Below are 21,942 nucleotides of genomic sequence, written 5' to 3'. Positions count from 1 at the left end.
TCTAAATGCAGACATAACATTTAGGACCTGATAAATGACTATGACTTCAGCGTTCGTTACAATTTAGGATGTTGAAATTCTGCAAAGATACGAGAGAGAAACATGGAAGCCTCCTTTAATTTGATTTCGAATACCTTCAGAGGAAGGATTCAAACCCCAAAAAAGCTCGTCCGGTGCTGGAATGTTTGTGCTCCATCTCTGAAATGATTCCAGTGGTGTAAAAGGAAACTCCAGAGTCACAAGTGCAGGAGGGCTAAGGGGAGCGTCTTGTTTTTGTTTTGTTTTTTTAAAAGCCCGGGATTGTGCTTTTGTTACACCCCAAGTGCACAGTGCAAAAAAAAGTGTCACCCAGTGAGTCCTACCACAAGGGTATGGGCTCCAAAATACCCAAGAGCCCCAGGTATATATAAAGCCTTTGGGCTCAAATTATTGCTGATGTACAGAGCACACTAGGGTTACTGGGCTGCAGAGAGCAGAGAGCAGAGTCAGGCAGTTCAGCCCAACCTTAGGGCAGGCAGCAAAGACAAAGCCCAATGACGACTGACAAACTGTCAAATTAAAATGTCTGAATTGCAATGGAATTCCAGTTGAAAACCTGGTTGGCATCATGAACCAGGGCTGTTAGTTTATTTCTGAGGATGGATGCTTTCAATTTAGCAACAGAATAATGAGTTAAACAAAGGTACCTGTCATATATTAATCCATCAATCCCATATTCTCTCATTAGTTGACGGTTCTCTGGATCGTTGGTGTCGTCTCCCCAACAGAATACCACTAAGCCCTTGGATTTAGCTTCTTGAATGTAATTCGGGTTCCTTAGGAGATCCTCAGTGTGCACATTGATTCCCTGGCAAGAGAAACATTCACGTGCTATAAATCATCTCATTAAAATGGATTTCTTTTCATTGGCATCTTCCTCCTTTTTATTTTACTATGTGACAGTTTGACTTTCTGCCTGTAATAAACTCAAATAAAACTGCGCCAATTAGTAGTCTTGTGCCCTTGTACAAAACCAACCCTGTTTTTAGGTTTTCTGCAGATTTCTCGGTGATACTTTTCTTCCTTTATGTATTGGGACTGACTTTGCTGCAAGGATCTCTAGGCACATTCATTCTTGCTCCTGATAAACACAGGCAGCTGGGAAGGTGGACACTTACAAAATGTATTTATGTAGTTAAACATCAGTAATACTTACCAAGAGATTTTCAAACTGAGCAAAACTAACGGCAATTGGAGTTGAACGAGATCGAAGATCCATCAGCTCTGGATAAATATCGGACTGCCCTTGTGTCAGAAAGAGTATGGGGTATTTATTCTGCTTCAGTCGAACCCTACACAAGACACAGAAAAGAATAGGCCGACATGATACAGTTAAAAAGTGCCATTGTATTTCAGGTATTTTTCTTCTTCATTTTGCTATAGTTACACTAATCTCTAATCTTTAAACCTGTCATATCATTGCAGAGTTATAGAAAAATGTAACAGTGGATTGTTTACATTAATAAAGTCTTTTTTGCTCTAAAAAGCAGCACTTTAAGGCTTGCGTCCTTCACATCAATGCTGCTCACTTGCTATACAGGTACAGGATCTGTTATTCAGAATTCTTTGGACCCGGGGCTTTCCGGATAACAGATGTTTCTGTAATTTGGATCTTTATACCTTAAGTCCATTAGAAAATCATATAAACATGAAATAAAGCCAATAGGCTGGTTTTGCCTCCAATAAGGATTAATTATATCTTAGTTGGGATCAAGTACAAGCTGCTGTTTTATTATTACAGGTATGGGACCTGTTATCCAGAATGCTCGGGACCTGGGGTTTTTCGGATAACAGATCATTCCATAATTTGGATCTTCATACCTTAAGTCTATAGAAAATCATATAAACAGTAAATAAACCCAATAGGCTGGTTCTGCCTCCAATAAGGATTAATTATATCTTAGTTGGGATCAAGTACAAGCTACTGTTTTATTATTACACAGAAAAAGGAAATCGGTTTTAAAAATGTGAATTATTTGGATAAAATGGAGTTTATGGGACACAACCTTTCTGTAATTCAGAGCATTCCAGATAAGGGATCCCATAGCTGTATCAGTCGTTGCAGACTTGCTTTCTAATGTTATCGTTGGCACGGTTCAATGTAAGAATAGTGTATAATGTGGACGGGCAATTTGCAGTGATGGACTAGATCAATTAGTGTGACATGGATTCCTGGGCCACCAGCATTTCATCTGCTGAATTATGATCAACAAATCAAATGTGTGGCTATCACACCATATTATCACCGTTATCAGATGAAAATATACAGTTCCCTTCAATATCAACCAGTGTTTGCAAAATCTTGTTTATGTGTCATGAACGTAAGAAACGGACTGTTGGTATCGCCGGGTCTTTACTCAATGTTCCCTTTTGTTGCTGAAGTCTGGGGAGAGGTTGGTTAAACGACTCTTATTCTTTCTGGGTAACAGAAGTCAACGACTGCTCAGCAACCAACCCTGGTTATGGACTGACACAAAGTGAGCCCGGAGGACCTTTGATATTCAAAAAAGTGTTTTATTGGAAATTATACTCTATAATTACTGTAATGAATCTGAAACAACAGGATTAGCTGCCACAGTCAGAAGAAAATGAAGTTAGTGCGAACAGGAAAGAAAATATTTTTTTGGTCAGTTCTAAACAAGGCTTTTCTTTTCTCACTTACTCAACTTTCAGCCCATTATGGAAAGTTGTCAGAATTGAACAGCAGGTGGCGATGTTGTTACAAATTCATTACACTGTATTAGCCATGGCAAATGGCTACTTGCACATCAGTTTATTCAGCACAGAACACAATATTCGGAATTGCACTGCTCAGTCCTGTTTACATATTTGAATTAGAAAACTTTTTACTAGGGATGCAACGAATCCAGGATTCAGCCTTTTTCAATAAGATTTGGCCAAATCCTTCTGCCCGGCTGAAGGGAATCCTAATATGCATATGCAAATTAGGGGTGGGGAGGGAAATTGCGTGACTTTTGGTCACAAAATAAGGAAGTCAATTTTTCCCCTTCCCACCCCTAATTTGCATATTCAAATTAGGGTTCGGTTCGGTATTCGGCCGGATCTTTCACAAAATAGTGGATTCGGTGCATCCCTACTTTTAACCATATGAAAGAGCATTCGTTTCCCCACAGACTAACAGAATGGCACACGTTGGGGCTGCTAGGAGCATAGTTTACATACAGTAGCCGGGCTAAACATTCTTTGGTGGAACGAGTTCTGTACAAGGGCACATTTTTGCTTTGCAGAAGTTCATTATTCAGGTTTATCTGGCCATTATCTGGGCATTAGTAACCTGCTTAACTGCCAAACATGGAGGAACTTCAGTTTCTCTCTTTGGCCTATTCACAGTAGCTTCAAAATAGGAAGGTCAATTGTAATATAGTTTCCAAATAATTGGATTTTATAATTGTATTGCTGTTAAAGGAGAAGGAAAGGTTAAAACTAAATAAGCATTATCAGAAAGGTCCATCTAAATATACCAGCAAACCCCCAAAGTAGTGCTGCTCTGAGTCCTCTGTCAAACATCACATTTCTTTCCTTCTATTGTGTACTCATGGGCTTCTGTATCAGACTAACTGTTTTCAGCTTAAACCTCCAGGGCTAGGGCTTGAGCATGCTCAGTTTGTTCCTCTCCCCCCCCCCCTCCCTTCTCTACTGTAATCTGAGCCCAGAGCAGGGAGAGACTCAGGCAGGAAGTGATGTCACACCAAGCTAATATGGCAGCTGCTATCCTAAACAAACAGAGAGCTTCTAGAGCTTTTTACTTAGGTATGGTAAAACATTCTACAGAATAAATATAGCATTCTAGCTTGCACTTTTGCAGCTAATCTATTGGCAATAAAATGCCTCCGTAGCTTTCCTTCTCCTTCAAAGGACAAGGCAACCTCAAAATAAAAATTTGCCTAATAGCAGAAAACATAATTCTAAGCAACTTTGCAATTCATTACACATGTTCCATGGTTTTTAAGTTATATGTATATGTATTGCTATTGAAAACAGTCTGTCCGTCCCTGTCTATTCTCTGCACTGCTGGTTCAGACTGTTGATACAATGCAAGACGAGGCAGTTGATTAACAGACCTGACTTTGCTGCTGGGGAACCAAGACTTTTGCAACATTGTATTATGCCACGGATATAAAGAACTATAACTACGTTCTGCTCCAGGATATTAGAAACTTACATTGTGCAAATATCTGCATCAAAGCAGGAGAACACCACTCGCCTCCGGCCGGCCTTTACCAGGATGGTTTTTAAAATGATGTCCAAGAAAAGGTTCATGTCGAAATAAGTGGCCAGATTACCGTCCCATTTGCCGCTCTGAATACAACAAAGTGAGAGAAATATTTCATGAGAAATGTTATTAGCAGTTAGAATACATGTCAGGCAATGATAAAAGGACTTATGGATTCCTTGCTTCAGCCTTGTGCCTAATAACCAAAATTCCCTTACTTTTTCCTGGCAGATCCACTTGATTTCTATGTTGAACCCAACGTCTTCAGGGACAGATTCCAAAACCTGTGGGACATGTAATAAGATACTATGAGCGACGCCAAGGACAAAGAAAAACAACAGCATTAACCATTTGTAATGTGTCACTGCAGAAAAAAGGCCATTTGTAAGTAACGCTCTTTGGCTGCAGTGTAACCTTACTATTAGTAACAGTAGATATTATCTTCTTATTAGTCTTTCTTTATAATGACACAGATATTATGTTGCTGGTAGGGAATATATTGAAAGCACACAAGGTATTAAAACATATATATGCTTGAATGGCTGCCCCCATGGCTACACAGCAGCTTGTTTATATAAACTATAGTAGTACTTATCTGTTATCTACTGTGTATCCTGTGCTTGAATGGCTGCCCCCATGGCTACACAGCAGCTTGTTTATATAAACTATAGTAGTACTTATCTGTTATCTACTGTGTATCCTGTGCTTGAATGGCTGCCCCATGGCTACACAGCAGCTTGTTTATATAAACTATAGTAGTACTTATCTGTTATCTACTGTGTATCCTGTGCTTGAATGGCTGTCCCCATGGCTACACAGCAGCTTGTTTATATAAACTATAGTAGTACTTATCTGTTATCTACTGTGTATCCTGTGCTTGAATGGCTGTCCCCATGGCTACACAGCAGCTTGTTTATATAAACTATAGTAGTACTTATCTGTTATCTACTGTGTATCCTGTGCTTGAATGGCTCCCCCCATGGCTACACAGCAGCTTGTTTATATAAACTATAGTAGTACTTATCTGTTATCTACTGTGTATCCTGTGCTTGAATGGCTCCCCCCATGGCTACACAGCAGCTTGTTTATATAAACTATAGTAGTACTTATCTGTTATCTACTTTGTATCCTGTGCTTGAATGGCTGCCCCCATGGCTACATAGCAGCTTGTTTATATAAACTATAGTAGTACTTATCTGTTATCTACTGTGTATCCTGTGCTTGAATGGCTGCCCCCATGGCTACACAACAGCTATAGTAGAGTTTCTGAATCAAACAGACCAGTTTTACCAGCGCAGAGCAACAGTACATTATATTTTAATTTTTTTTGATGTTACTGTTCCTTTAAAGTGCACTATAAACTCCACAAGACTTTGCACAAGATTATTTTACCGTCTGAAGAGATGGAAAGGGCTGGTTGTCAGAAACAGAACATTCGTCATCAATGGAATCTGTAACGGGAGAAGAGATAATAATACATGTGACTACAAATACATGAAAAAAGACAGAAACACTTATAGTCATTGCTATAAAACTTAATTATGGGAATAATGATTTCTTTTTTCAATACCCTCAGCTTTAGATTCTTATTTTCTAACAATTATACAGGGAATAATGTATGTGTACAGTAACAGGGTATGAGAAGTCAATAAGAACTAGTGTATATACACGTGGGTCATGGGCAATCCCTCTACAGCAGCAAACTGAAGAAGAAATGTATGTAGGGAAATAATTCTACTAGAAATGTATAGAACATGCAAACAAGGAAACATGGACAGATAACATTTACTGTATAGAAAAAGGACTTTAAAGGGCATGTTCACCTTCCAAACACTTTTTTCAGATTAGTTGTTTTTTAGATTGTTCTCCAGAAATAAAGACTTTTTTCAATTACTTTCCATACTATTTTATTTTTTACCGTTTTTTCCAAAATACTAAGTGTAAAGTTAAAGGGGAACTCCGACTTCCAAACCATACCATCTTTGATAAAGAGGCCCCACATAATACAGAAACCCCGAATATACACATCACAGTTACCCGTTTCTTCAAAAGGTATAAATAAATGGCATTTTCTATGCTGAAATCCAGCTGTGTAACAGTTCTTCTTGTTCTGCATCATATGAAATCCTGGCAGGGAAGGAGGGACTAAACACTGATGTTATACATTGTACTTACAGACAACATGCAGGAACTACACAACCCACAATGCATTGCACTGGCATGTTCCTTATTGAAATCACATGTGCAGGGAATTGTGGGGTTTGGAGGATGCAGGCTGAGGCTGTTGATATAAAGTAACAGTAGTCACACAGCTCAGCCAAGTAGTCAGACAGATCAGCAGCAGAGCAGGGGGCTTAGGGAACTGTTCCAAACCATTAAAAAACATGAAAAGTCTGCATTTTTTTAAATTGATGTATATTGCAAAGTTGCTTGGAATTGTGTTTTGCTAGTTCCCTTTTAATGTCCCTGTCTCTGGTGTTTCAGCTCAGTAATTCAGATGCAGACTCTTTTGCAACATTTAGTTGATCCATTTCTCAGCAGCAACTATCGTATTAATTCTAACAGCTGCCTGTAATGAAACTCAGGGATTCTGCTCAGCAGGGACAAAGACATGGATCAACTAAATATCAATTTAGAACAATTTACAGTCGGCTTATTTAGAAGGCGACAAATTACACTTCAATATTAGACTGTCACACGTAGAAAATAGTCATTGGAAGAAGTATTTATTTCTGGTGAACTGTCTGAAACCAAGTGAACAAAGTGTTTGAACGTGAACAACCCCTTTAAGACACAACAATCCCAAATGACTCCTTTAAGTTCCCCTATAAACACAGACATTAGAAGCAAAATGGCTTCTAACTGGACACAAATCAGAATAACAGTACGAGAATCGTTTATGGGCAACTCCTATGAAGGAAAGTAGATGATAGAACTGCCAAAGAGCATTCCTTGTATGAAATTGAATTCTTATCATTTAATGTTCTACCTACCATGATGGTCTTTCAATTTGAGTGCAGTAACATGTGCAAGCTGTAAAAGAATACCATAAAAATGAGATCAACTGCAACATTGGGCCTCCCAAGCCGTAGGGATATTTCATTGGCACTGGACAGAGTACATTGAATAAAATCCATGTGAATAAAGGGTGTATCTGATGAAGCACCTCTCTCATTATCCTAAGTAGCAGCTAATGGAGAACTTAACCTTTCGACTGGTGCAGTAAGTTCAGTAAATAAAATACCAGCCATATTCATTTTTAGGTTAAGTGTAACTATAGTAGTAATGATCCAGGACTTCAAACTTGTCACAGGGGGTCACCATCTTGGAAAGTGTCTGTGACACTCACATGCTCAGTGGGCTCTGATTGGCTGTTGAGAAGCTAAGCTTAGGGCTCGTCACTAATTATCCAGCAGAAAATGAGCTTCCCTGGCTGTAATATAAGCTGATGCTACAGGTTTGCTGATTATTCAATTCTGATGCTAATTGCACTGGTTTCTGTGCTGCCATGTAGTAATTATGTGTATTAATTACTAATCAGCCTTATATTGTGACATTTCTATTCTATGTGTACTGTATATTGTGAGTGGGTCCCTAAGCTCAGTAAGTGACAGCAGCACAGAGCATGTGAATCAGTGAATCAGCAGAAAAGAAGATGGGGAGCTACTGGGGCATCTTTGGAGACACAGATCTTTACTGCTAAAGGGCAGGGGTTGCCTTGAGCTGGTACAAAACATACATAAGTACAAATAAAACCAGTCAGCTTTTTGGCTACAGCATCTATCTCCATTAGTCTAGGACTGATATTATTAATCTAAGGACTGAACCCCAATAATGGAGCCATCACGCTGTTTTGGGTGGCTTTCATTGATATTCTCTATAAAGTCTACTTTCTTCCAACATTGTAGAATAGTGATTAAACTAAGCTCACAGTTTAATTTAAACAAGGTTTTGGGCTACATAGTTGACTCCCTGACATTATATGGGTTCCTTCAGGAAAAAACATACTCACTTTTAATAGCTGTAGCTGGTCATATGTAAGCTCTTTAACAGGTATCTCAAATAGCTCCACAGAATCAGCATTTAATTTCTAGAGACAAGAAATAAAAATGATTAGGAAATATGTATGGCTTCTGTTATTTCTTGCACTAAACAGAGAAAAAATGGAATCTGCAAGTGAAAGAAAAAGTCATATTCTAATTTTGATTCATACTGGCACACGAAGGCTGATGGCACACTAAGAGGGCACACTAAGGTTGAGGGCACACTAAGGCTGAGGGCACGCTAAGGTTGAGGCCACGCTAAGGCTGAGGCCACGCTAAGGATGAGGCCACGCTAAGGATGAGGGCACACTAAGGATCGGGGCACCCTAAGGATCGGGGCACACTAAGGATCGGGGCACACTAAGGATCGGGGCACACTAAGGATCAGGGCACACTGAGCTGGCTCTGCTGCTCTCAGCATGTATTTTTTTATTTGCAGGCTGAGAAGCAGATCTGTATTGAAAAGTGCAGCTTTCGCTTGTGTGCAGACATGAGGAGAGTAGGGCGGTATGAAACACAAAAGCAGACAGTTTTGAGGCTGCATGTCTGCAGCTTCTTCTTGCCTGAAGGCACCAGGAGTGGAGGTTGGGCCAAAAATGGCTGCTTTCATGTTTAGACTCAGTTATAAAAGTCTTTGTTATGTGTTTAATTTTCATTAATAGTGTGATTTAGGCAAAACAATGGGACTGCTGTCTATGGCAGATGCTGGCAATTCCGATAGAGAAGCCTCCGGCACACTTGCTCCAGAAATCCCTGGCCGAGAGACCATCTGCCATAGGGAGCCTTCACTCCATTCATGCAAATCTAATTGCTGGAAGCAGAGAAGAGCATTTGGGCAATGGCCAATGCTTTTCATTTTGCTCACTGTGGAACTTGGACTCAAGTATCACATTATTAAAAGAAGTAACTCAGATATTGTCATACCCTTTTCATGGACATACAACATGTAAGATCATGGTATATGATGGGGACGTGATCTTTGGAAAGGTGGACATCAAATTCAACAAAGGCAGCCCCCTATAAAACAAAATATAAAACAAAACTGTACATACAACTTTTAGTATACAAAAGAATAATGTACAAACGACTTATAATTGAACAAATTAAAATAGAAAAGGGTTGGAATTCCAGAGTTTTAGTGATATTAGAATTATAGAGGGTTGAGGAACAAGTTTGCAGAATGAATGTCATGTTCTGAATAAAGACACAACTTGCTTAGATAACATTATAGGCATCAGGTGGAACCCTAAGCTGCTGGCAGAATAAGGTTACATATGTTTGATCTAATTTAGGACAGATCATCACTTTGGAAATGGACACGTATAAAATATGCTGACATGTTTACCACTTGAATACATAGAAATAAGTCAATGCTGAATTAAAGGTGCATCAGTTAAAGGGGCCCACTTACTACAAATTGCTCTAATCATGTTGAATGTGTACTGAAGACTGCATTGGTTTCTATGCAATTGTGCCATATATTATATGGAATGTTTGGGAGCTGTGGGGGTTTTCCAGATAAGTGTTTCAGTTATATGAATAACCACAACCAAGAATACTAAAACAAATTAAATCAACCCAATAGGATTGTTTTTCTATCAATTTAGGTTCATGTAGCTTCGTTACCATCACTATCAAATACAAGCTACATGTAATTACTTATCAGTGCTTTTTAAGCGATCCAGTTGCAAAAGGGACAGGAAAATGCAATTACTTTAAACCCAAACAACTATAAAATACATAGAATGAAGGTGAAACAGTCAATTGTGGTTTTAGAGAAAATATCACTGGCTGCACTAAATAAGTTAAAGCTTATTAATAACCTTAAGCCTCACTTAATTATCAAAGTCAATCTCACAGTCTTATTGACATAAAAGCAACTGGTGTATACATTTTAGCCTGGCTCGGCTTTGCTTATTATGCAGCTGCAGGCTTGATGAGAAACCCATAATTACAAGTGAACGATACAGTCTGAGAAACACTGGAATTAATGGTGCATACAAAAACTAAATAAATAAATAAATAAAATGACATGGAGCTGAGATCATATAGAATGTCCTCCTATTGTGTCTAATGTTTTGTGCTCATTAGCTTCTCCTGTTAGGCAAACTCTCATTAAAACATATAGAGAAAGGAAGAAGTAAAGATCTTACATGACTGGCAGCATTCTTTAGGGAGGCCACAGTGTTCTCACGGACCTTGGCCAGTCTACAAAAGAAAATATATTAATGATCAGTTATTCAGCAATTCAGTTTCCGAATAATTAAAACCCTACTGTACTTGCAGACAGTGATCTGGTGAGACCATTAAGAAACAAATGATTTTAAGTTCAGCTAGAGTTAAGGTGCAACATGGGAGATTAAAGGGATACTGTCATCGGAAAATCATTTTTTTTCAAAATGAATCAGTTAATAGTGCTGCTCCAGCAGAATTCTGCACTGAAATCCATTTCTCAAAAGATCAAGCTGATTTTTTTTATATTCAATTTTGAAATCTGACATGGGGCTAGAGATTTTGTCAATTTCCCAGCTGCCCCAAGTCATGTGACTTGTGCTCTGATAAACATAAATCACTCTTTACTGCTGTACTGCACGTTGGAGTGATATCACCCCCTCCCTTTTCCCCCCAGCAGCCAAACAACAGAACAATGGGAAGGTAACCAGATAGCAGCTCCATAATACAAGATAACAGCTCCCCTAAGAACAGCACTCAATAGTAAAAACCCATGTCCCATTGAGACACATTCAGTTACATTGAGAAGGAAAAACAGCAGCCTGCCAGAAAACATTATTCTCCTAAAGTGCAGGCACAAGTCACATGACCAGGGGCAACTGGGAAATTGACAAAATGTCTAGCCCTATGTCAGATTTCAAAATTGAATATAAAAAAATGTGTTTGCTCTTTTGAGCAATGGATTTCAGTGCAGAATTCTGCTGGAGCAGCACTATTAACTGATGTGTTTTGAAAAAAAACATGTTTTCTGATGACAGGATCCCTTTAAGCAGCCGTTTCTGATGTTGCTTCTGTAAGGTTTAGCTACAGAAAGGTCTGTAACAGGCTTTATTACCAAGAAATGGTGCCCATCTAGTTGGTATTCACTGCAGATGCAGAACATAAATTTATATACACACCCCTAGCAAAATGACTGGCATTCCTAACAGGCACATTTGCCATATCTTAAGTGTAAGCTCTCTTGTGGCTGCAACATGACAGTTATAAGGCTTAGTCCTATCTGGTGCAAGATGTGGGCCACTGAGCAGACAGGTGCCACTGGAGTGTCAATACAAGGAAAGGGGCATACGTTTGAGAAATTTGTTTGGTGTGTATCCGTGACAAATATATGAAAAATAATAACCAAAATATTTGCAAACTTTTGCGTAAAAGTAAGCAGTGTATCAATATGAGAGAGTTTTAAACTACATCCAGTTATATCTGAGTAAAAATAAATATTTAGAAGCAAAGGTATAATCACCAAAATGTTAGGCAATGTTACGGTAATCGATTATAATTACTTAGCTGACACCAGTGTTCCTGTTAGCTGGAAACTGCACTGACCAGGGTCCTACTGTAGGAGTGCATTACAGATATCATCTTCTTCTTTCTCCATCTTTGCTACATTTTGCTCCGGGTGTGCATGAGTGAAAAGGCAAAAAGCGGTCTTTTCACTCTACTGTACGTCCAAAACCTGGTCTGGGGCCACAGCAAAGATAGAAGTGGACGATGATTGTAACAAGGTGCTCCTACAGAAATACCTTGGGCTTGTGCAGTCTTCAACTAACAGAAGCACCGGCCTGGGGTCTCAGGAATTATTATTACTTGGGATGCCTAACATTGATTATACCTTTTCTTCTCCTTTAACAAGTAAAATGTCACTTCTCAGCCTTCACCCATATGTGGATCATATCCATATGACCTGACAGTTTAGCAACTCTTGACTGAGCTGTAAGTTCGGTAAAATCATGTGGACAGAAGGGAAATGACGGCAAGCTTACTTTGCAGTTGTGGTGGAGTTCCCAGCACCCCGGTGACCAACATCTAGTGGTGTTCTTGGCTTCCAGTATTTGGAGAAGGAAGTTCTCATGTCACAGTGATGGCCTTGGATTGGCTTAATAACAATATAGTCCACTGTAAAGCAGATAAGAAGAAGATAAGCACCTTCAGTCCATTTGCATGTGGCAATATTATATAAACAGTCTGATAATGGCAACAATTGAACTGAGAAATAGATATACACTACAAAACAGAAATCTGTAGAGTAAAGCCAAGTAAACTTTCCAGCCATAATAAAAGGGTTTAATTTTACTAAAAAAAAAAACTGTATTGTGATTATGGTATGTATTACTACGCCAACAAATCTGAATGTTTCTTTAAAGGTGGCTACTCTCAGACAAAGGTGATGGCAAAACACAGAGGAAAAAATTGAACGGAGCACTCAATATCACCACTATGTTGATCTACTTTACCCAGATAACTTTCTTTAGTACAGCACTGTATGGCATTCAGAAATACAAGGACTGCAGCAGAACTACTGAACTGTTTGGAACAGCTCACAATGCAGGAAGATTTATAAAATAGTTAAAAACTCAAAGGTGCAAAGTGCTCATAGTTTTGAACTGCGCACAATATCGAAGTGCAAAGAACTGTGGTTACCCATGAATATACACTACCTGCATGTGGCAGCTGCCAATCAAGTGTTAGTGCGCAAAATATGGGCGGTTCTTAACGCCTGCCCTTTTCCCCTTGTGTTGAAGATACACCCCCCCCCCTTAGTGCTTTAATACTTGCTTCCGGGGCAGTGGGAGGGTGCATTTGTACAGCATAAAACAATGTCACAGTAGAAATATGATAGATATGTCTGATCATTCAAGCAGTAAGAGCTTAGAACCCATACCTCTAACTTTCCCAAGTGTCCGTCTTGCATTTCTGCTCATTATGGGAAGGGTCAAAACGCCATTGCTTTTCCCATTCTCGGTCATTGCGGATGAGAGGAGACACGCGGTTCCCACATGCCCAGGAATAGTGTCACCTTGCACCACAGCTTCACTCAGATCTTCCTAGAATATTAAACATAAATCTAAATCAGCCACTTACAGAGCAAATCTGCCTTTCATCAAGCAGCAGAATGAAATCCTCATTTGATTTCTTATCTTAGACAGAACTGGATGCAGCTGCAGTATTGCTGAGGCATGAAATCATAATGCACAAGCTTTACCTGAAATAACCTCTGTGCATTTCTCAAAAGTAGTGGGATCACAAGGAGATAAAATACAAAAGTAGATGTAATTGAGGCCTCATCTATCTCTTCTATTAAAGTAAATCTTTAAAAACAACACAACATTCATGAACTTCATATAGACAAATACAAGAGTCCTCTGCACTCAACCCATTATCAATATATTTAAGACAGACACATTTTGTGCTACTGCTACTGAAAAATGCCTTACCCTTTAAACAAAACAGGGATTGTTTGTCCATATATTGCAATATATTTAATAATAAACTCATCCCATATCTGGCCAGTCCTACGCTTAATTTTCATCTGATTCATTAACAATTCTATTGCTTCATTATACATTTTACACAGGGACTAAGTTTTACCTGCAACTTACTTGCTGCTTTCAAAGTAAACCTCCCAAACTTGGCTGCCCTTTTATTAGACACCAGTGGGATCACCTGACTATAGCTGGGAAGGGTGGGGAGCTACAACATGGAGCTGGTCACTGCTCCTGTATAACTAGAACAAACAAGGGAAACTTGTGCTCACCACTAGTTTTTAAAACCATTAGGCGGGGGTGCAATGAGGGACCACAAAATACATATAGACAAATACAAGAGTCCTCTGCACTCAACCCATTATCAATATATTTAAGACAGAGACATTTTGTGCTACTGCTAAAAAATGCCTTATGATGACTTTTCCGTAGTTGTTCAGCTTTAATATATTTCAATATATGGACAAACAATCCCTGTGTTGTTTAAAGGGTAAGGCATTTTTCAGTAGCAGTAGCACAAAATGTCTCTGTCTTAAATATATTGATAATGGGTTGAGTGCAGAGGAATCTTGTATGTGTCTATATATATTTTGGGATCACAGCCTCATTGCACCCCCGCCTAATGGTTTTAGTTTTTAATTAGTGGTGAGCACAAGTTTCCCTTGTTTATTCATGAACTTCAATAATCACCTCAAAAAAGTCAAAAAGTAGTTCCAAATTGTCTGGTTCCATGGTGTGAATACTGAATTCTGTCCAGCGATCAGGCTGCAGGGCATAGCCACATTCTGGCTGCGAGTGGCGAGACTTGTACTCAGTGTTGCTTATTAATGAGATGTCGAACGTGCTGGCCATCTTTGGAAGAAGAACAGGAGACATTGCATCTTGCTCTTCATCTTCACCTTCTTCTTCTTCTAAGCCTCCCAAGGTCAACTTCACTCTGTCCCCACAAGAGACAAAACATTAGCAGAAATCCTTACCCCGGTGGCTTTACAACAATTCCCACTATGACTGGATCTGAGCCAACACCTTACTGAAGTTCAATGGAACCATTGTGATTGGATGTTTGTGACTTTACTACCCTCAAGGGTTTAAATGCAGGGGTATTCAGTTTAACTTACAAAGCCACTTAGATGAGGGGTGAAATGTTTAAGAAAACCTCTAAGGGGGTTATTTATCAATGGTCGAATTTTAGAGCTATGTGAGCTTTTTAAAACCTCGAATGAACTCACAACTCAAATGGTTTCTAATTTAAGAAAACTTGAACAGAAAAAACTAAATTCAGCGCGTTCTCAAATTGATTGAGTTTTTGGCAAAAAAAAAACCTTGAATCACTTGAATTGATCAACATTTTTTAGCGAAACGCACGAACAAAAAAAAAAAAATCTTCAAATGGTTCAAGAGACCTCTGCCATTGACTTCTACATGACCTCGACAGGTCTTAGATGGTGTATTTTGGGATTCAAGCTAATTCCAGGGTTGGGGTATAATAAATCTTGAATAATTTGAGTTTAAAAAAAAAAAAAGCGAAAAATTTGAGTGTTTTTTTGACCAGAGAAATGTATTTTTGACCAAAAAAATAGCCAAATTTTCAAATAAATCTGCCCTCAAAAGTAAATTTTTTGTGGAAACACTTCTTATCTTTAGCAGATGGTAACTCGTGATATGAGATTAACTGCATGACTATAGGCATTACATAAGGAATCATGTACCCCCTATTATAAAACATAAGGATATTATAAGTCAGCATGACAATATAAAGGCTTGAATGCTATTTCAGCTGCAATTTCTGCTGAGGTCACTGTATGTTTTATGAGGCAAAATCTTACAGGGCCTCATTATTGACATTAATTTTTCTAGCGGGGGAAGATGCAAAGTCATGTTTTTGAAATTAGCCTTTTTTGTGTATGAAAAAAAAAACTAAATCTTTTGTGTAGTCAAATACTTTAACAGCAAGCAAATAATATGCTCTCAAACATCAAAACGTATCAAGGCCATACCTAAACCTAGACTTTTTAAATTTTTTCTTAGATATGGTAACTGGTTGTTTTTCAGAATAATGGAGCCGTAATCGAAGCTCTGTCTGACACGTCAGCCATCCGAAATCCACAGTTTCAACGCCATCTGGCAAAGTAGAGGAAAGTTATTATCAGTTGCAACATACACAGTCTGTACACATCTTACAAGATAACACACAACTCATTGCTCCCACATTGTAGCACCCCATTTACTACAAACACCCAGTTTCCTGCCGTGTGTATCCTCCTAAATCCTATCTAAATATATAATATATGTCTTAAATATATTGATAATGGGTTGAGTGCAGAGGATCTTGTATTTGTCTATATGTATTTTGTGGTCACAGCCTCATTGCACCCCCGCCTAATGGTTTTAAAAAATAGTGGTGAGCACAACTTTCCCTTGTTTGTTATAGTTATACAGGAGCAGTGACCAGCTCCATGTTGTAGCTCCCACCCTTCCCAGCTATAGTCAGGTGATCCCACTGGTGTCTAATAAAAGGGCAGCCAAGTTTGGGAGTTTTACTTTGAAAGCAGCAAGTAAGTTGTAGTTAAAATGTATAATGAAGCAATAGAATTCTTAATGAATCAGATGAAAATTAAGTGTAGGACTGGCCAGATATGGGATGACTTTGTTTAAAGGGTAAGTCAGTTTTCAGTAGCAGTATGCATAAAATGTCTCTGTCTTAAATATATTGATAATGGGTTGAGTACAGAGGACTCTTGTATGTGACTATATGTATTTTGTGGTCACAGCCTCATTGCACCCCCCCTAATGGTTTTATAAATGAGTGTTGAGCACAACTTTCCCGTGTTTGTTATAGTTATACAGGAGCAGTGACCAGCTCCATGTTGTAGCTCCACCCTTCCCAACTATAGTCAGGTGATCCCACTGGTGGCCAATAAAAGGGCAGCCAAGTTTGGGAGGTTTACTTTGAAAGCAGCAAGTAAGTTGTAGTTAAAACTTAGTCCCTGTGTAAAATGTATAATGAAGCAATAGAATTCTTAATGAATCAGATGAAAATTAAGTGTAGGACTGGCCAGATATGGGATGACTTTATTATTAAATATATTGCAATATATGGACAAACAATCCCTGTTTTGTTTAAAGGGTAAGGCATTTTTCAGTAGCAGTAGCAAAAAATGTCTCTGTCTTAAAGGACCAGTAACATCAAAAAATGAAATTGTTTTAAAGTAATAAAAATACAATGTAGTGTTGCCCTGCACTAGTAAAACTGCTGTGTTTGCTTCAGAATCACTACTATAGTTTATGTAAATAAGCTGCTGTGTAGCCATGGGGGCAGCCATTCAAAGGAGAAAAGGCTCAAGTTACACAGCAGATAAGCTCTGTAGAACATAATGTTATCTGTTATCCATTATTTATCCTGTGCCATATAGCCGTTTTTCGATTTCCGCCATTGCTACTCAGCAGCTTGTTGATATGAACTATAGTAGTGTTTCTGAAGCAAACACATCAGTTTTACCAGCGCAGGGCAACACTACATGATATTTTCATTACTTTAAAACACTTTCAGTTTTTGGTGTTACTGTTCCTTTAAATATATTGATAATGGGTTGAGTGCAGAGGACTCTTGTATTTGTCTATATGTATTTTGTGGTCACAGCCTCATTGCACCCCCGCCTAATGGTTTTAAAAAATAGTGGTGAGCACAACTTTCCCTTGTTTGTTATATATATATATATATATATATATATATATATATATATATATATATATATATATATATATATATATATATTTAAATAGATATATATATATTAATGTCAACTATACACTTAACGGCTGCATTGCGCTTAATACCTATAGTAACATGTTCAAATATAAGAGTTGTTTCTGCCGCTGGCTGGAATTATAATTTCATACTGATATCAGGGGATATTTTATAGCAGCTACTCTTTCACAAATCACGTTGGTTTAGTCTACTCTGCCTCAATAAATCATTAAACTATATTGCAATTAAAGCTCTTACTATTTGTTTAGCTTGGAAAGCCCCTCACTCCAAAATAACAGTGGCTTATTGACTTATGACACCACAGCTGTATATGCACCAATGCCCCAGTTATAAAGACTACCTTGACTCCTTCATTAGAAAGTGATACAACACTGGATTATATTTGAATACAATGACTATACATCCCTGCATGGAGATTTTACTAAGGCATCGGACGTATCATTGGTTTCAGTGGGAGGAGGGACATGTTGGTACAGATCAGATAAGGGAAAAGAAAATGGAGCTCCGCAACACCGGACCACTTTAGAAACGTGTATCTATATTTATACACATTAAAAACCATGAAGCATACTTTGCTTGACGCATTTTGGGCCCTTCCAAATCTTATCATAGGTATGGGTGAGATGCTTTGCTACTTTTCAATGAAGAGCACACCAAATCTTTTTAGATCTAACCAAATACTGAATCCTTCACTGAACTCAATCTGAATGATCACATTTAAGGAAAAAACCTATAAAATTGTTGTCCATAAAAAGTGCATCAAATCTCATGACTGTAAGGGCTCCATAACTAAATCTTGGATTCAGTGTTTCCCTACACACAACTGAACTTTAGTTCAGATTTTTCATTATTACTAACCCACAATTCATTCCAAACAGTTGGAATACACGTCAAACAAGTTCTAAGCCTTGAGGCAGCTTCATTGGCAGCACTTACAGGCACCACACACTTGTGAAACTTTGCCCTATAATTATTTGGAAACCAGTGCTCTCTGTGTCTGAACAAATAGGGAAACTGAAAAACACAGAGACATTTCAGGGTGTGTCCAGGAAACAAAATCTTTTTTAATTAAAAGCAGCATTTGGAGAAGCCACAAACACGAAAGCCTAAAATTAAATCTGGATATACAGACACTTACAGCAAGAACTGAACAAATAACTAAAGATGGATAGATGATTTTACTTACTCTGGAATCCAAAGTCTCCATCATCTTTAAGGCATTCGTTCTCTATAAAATAACATTAGGGAAAGAGAACATTATCAACATAAAAACAAGAATAAAGCTGTACATCATTTATATTAAATGCAACTACTGCATATTTCTGTATAAATAATTTAATTTTAGTTGTAGGACCTCAGACTTGCATTGTAACAATGAACCAGCCAGGCATTACTTGGAGGCTGCAAATGGGGATTGTGACTTCTGGGTAATAAAAGCTTTTGGTAAACTTGGGGCTTTTTTCTGGGTTGATGTAGCAGGAACAATTAGCAATAAACATACCCAAATGTACCAAGAAATCCCAAGAGCTCCAATATGCTATGGAGCAGGGGTGTCCAAACTTTTTGCAATGAGGTGATGTGAAGCGGCGCGTCACTATGTTCCAGTACTTGTCTATTACTAACACTTCAGCACAGGCAGCAGTATAGACCAAGTGCCAGATCACTTCACTAATGTGCCCAGATATTACGGGCATTTCCTGATTGCACTGTGCTGGTGGGCCCCATTATTATTCATTTCATGATGGAGGCTGAGGGCCGGTGTAAATTTGAAGACGGGCCGCACTTTGGACATGGCTGGTATGGAGCCTAAGCTCATACTGTTAGATCCAATCTGTTAGACTCAAACAGAATTATCCAGTTTGCCAGATTCCTCTTCTCTCATTCCCAGCAGCAGATTCATGTAGTTGTTTGTATTTATAATGCTTTACAGAAATGATACAATATTTAGAAATAATGCTGGGCTCATGATATTACAGTACAGGCTCCTTTACAATCAGAAATGTAAAGTTTTTCGTGACCTCAAACTGCCTTGTAAAGAACTAATAACCAAAAGTCAATGATATTATGCTGTCCCTTTGTGCCTTCATAGCTCACAGATTTGCCATATTTACTTATTTTGCTTTGAATTACATGTATTCTGCTTTGTTTATTCTCGTGTTGCAATCAGACATATATGTTAATGAACATTCACCTATTGATACACGTTAGTGGCCTTTTGGTCTTAATCTAATTTACAATTTTAATTGGAGTGGTTTTATATGCTGGACTCCTGTAGGGGGCGCTTTAGCTTCTGATGAAGTGACAATTGGTCACGAAACGCGTTAAGCTGTTCCCCTGCCTGCTCACACAGTGTGTTTTATTATTTGAACAATAACGATTCTCCATTTTAATAAGTTCGGTTTCCCTGGATCCTGTTTGATGATGCCGTCCATACAACCAAGCTTGTTTTGCCTTCATAGCTCTGTATTATATTGTGGGGTTAAATATTTATAATGCAATATTTTGTATCAGCATTTGACCTTAGTTCTTTCTGCATAGCAGGACAAACAGCTTGTTGGGAGATATCAGTAGGAAGAACTGGCTCCTGCTGGAATAAGATAATACTAAGTATGCTGGTCTAAGGTTAAATTTATCTATTGATTTTTGGGTTTAAAGTCTTACTTATAAATTGCTGCAAACAGATAAAACAAATGAAAAAGCAGTACCGATATAACCATATTATCAATAGCATCCTTTATTTATATAGCTCAGATCAATCAATATATACTGTGCCTTTAAAAAAGGTCTAAACTGGTCACAATTCCAAGTTTTTGGTCAACTTTTTGGAAGAGAATGTACCAGTGAGAATGCTGATTACTAGCGCTATGGCAGCCATCTTGCTAGAGGCTTAACTAGAGTTTTGGGGCTCCCGGCAGAGAAAATTTGGGGCACTACCCAGGGTTTTTCTTTTTATTGTCTTGCAAGACTGGCAGTCAAGTTACAAGACCCATTTACTATGAAGACCAGTGCAGTTTGGCCTGGGGGCTCCAGCCTTCAGATGAAGGTTACGGTTTGATCAGTCCGTCTATATCAGGCATGTCCAAAATGCGGCCCGTTTTCAAATTTACAGTGGCCCTCAGTCTCCATCATGAAATTAATAATAATGCGGCCCGTCAGTACAATCAGGAAATGCCTAGCCATAATATTTGGCCACTTGGTCCATACTGCTGCCTGTGAGCTGAAGGTGTTAGTAATAGACACATACTCGCACCTAGTGACGCACTGTTTTCACTTACTTCTTTAGGGCTGAAGGTGTCAATAGACGTACCGACGTGCCAATACAGTAAACGAAAGAAATATGGCGTCACTACCTTCCAGTATGTGTCTATTACTAACACTTCAGAACACAGGCAGCAGTATAGACTGAGTGGTAGATCATTTCACTAATGTGCCCAAATATTACTGCTACGGCTACACGATTCCTTGTCTAAATGATTTAAATGATGTTAATGGTTCAAAGAATGTCAGGCTGAATGGTCGGCCCCCACGCGTTTTCACCTCACCAAATCTGGCCCTCATTGCAAAAAGTTTGGACACCCCTGGTCTATATTTTGGCTAACCAGACAGGGCCCCCTCAAGACCCAAGCCCCAGCCTGAAATGGGGAGCCCTCATTTTGCCACTGCATCTTGCTGAGATTATGGTTTTGTGATATTACACTGTGAACATACTTTTATTTAGTTGGTCTGTGATGGAAAAAAATCTGTATAAAGTTTCCAGCTCCAAAGGAACAAAGAAAATGAATCCAGATTTAGACAGATCAGTAGGAGGAATATTTTGAAATGTAATGTAGCTTCTGGCCCTGAAGAACATTGCTGCCTATTCCAGCCAGGGAACGATGTGCTTGGAGTGTTGCGTCCATACTTGCAGGGCTTTACACTATTTTCCTCCAATACCTTTCACATTCTGATTATAAGGGTCAGGGCACACAGGCAAATTCGGGGAGATTAGTTGCCCGGCGTCAAATCTCCTCTTCTTTGGGGGGGACTAATCTCCCTGAACTGCCTCCTCTGCCTTCCCGTCGGCTAAAGTGTAAATCTCCGGCGGGACGGCACTCGGAGCGATTTTGGAAAACATGCTCAACAAAGCAAGCAGTTTATCTCATCACTTTCCCACATACAATTCTTAGTCATACCAAAAGGCTTTATTGATCGAGGCTGTAGATGGGTCTCCCACTTGTGAATTATCACTTGGCACGAATCTCTGGTATTCTGTAATTTAAAAGCTAAAGGATTACAATAATATAAAGAAGTACAGCTATGGGATCTGTTATCCGGAAACCTGTTATCCAGAGTGCTCCAAATTACGGAATGCCTCCCATTTCATCC

General features: G+C 38.7%; 1 protein-coding gene across 3 annotated transcripts in view; it reads right to left on the bottom strand.

Annotated features, from left to right (window-relative positions):
- The window catches only part of gpcpd1.L (glycerophosphocholine phosphodiesterase 1 L homeolog), a 51,706-nt gene that overhangs the window by 3,630 nt on the left and 26,134 nt on the right, over positions 1 to 21,942 (bottom strand). For all 3 annotated transcript variants that reach the window (XM_041562339.1, XM_018262145.2, NM_001096666.1), the window contains 15 exon segments: positions 21,750 to 21,825; positions 18,764 to 18,805; positions 15,806 to 15,929; positions 14,499 to 14,745; positions 13,208 to 13,370; positions 12,309 to 12,441; positions 10,470 to 10,524; positions 9,241 to 9,333; positions 8,286 to 8,363; positions 7,267 to 7,306; positions 5,666 to 5,724; positions 4,492 to 4,557; positions 4,223 to 4,359; positions 1,196 to 1,331; positions 687 to 847 (listed from right to left, as the gene is read on the bottom strand). In XM_041562339.1, the coding sequence (XP_041418273.1) occupies positions 687 to 847; positions 1,196 to 1,331; positions 4,223 to 4,359; positions 4,492 to 4,557; positions 5,666 to 5,724; positions 7,267 to 7,306; positions 8,286 to 8,363; positions 9,241 to 9,333; positions 10,470 to 10,524; positions 12,309 to 12,441; positions 13,208 to 13,370; positions 14,499 to 14,745; positions 15,806 to 15,929; positions 18,764 to 18,805; positions 21,750 to 21,825 (1,610 nt within the window).

Source organism: Xenopus laevis, chromosome 5L (genome assembly GCF_017654675.1).
Source record: "Xenopus laevis strain J_2021 chromosome 5L, Xenopus_laevis_v10.1, whole genome shotgun sequence".
In the NCBI taxonomy this organism is placed as follows: Eukaryota; Metazoa; Chordata; class Amphibia; order Anura; family Pipidae; genus Xenopus; species Xenopus laevis.
The sequence above is the reverse complement of the archived record's forward strand: the minus strand, read 5'-3'. Positions and strand labels throughout refer to the sequence as shown.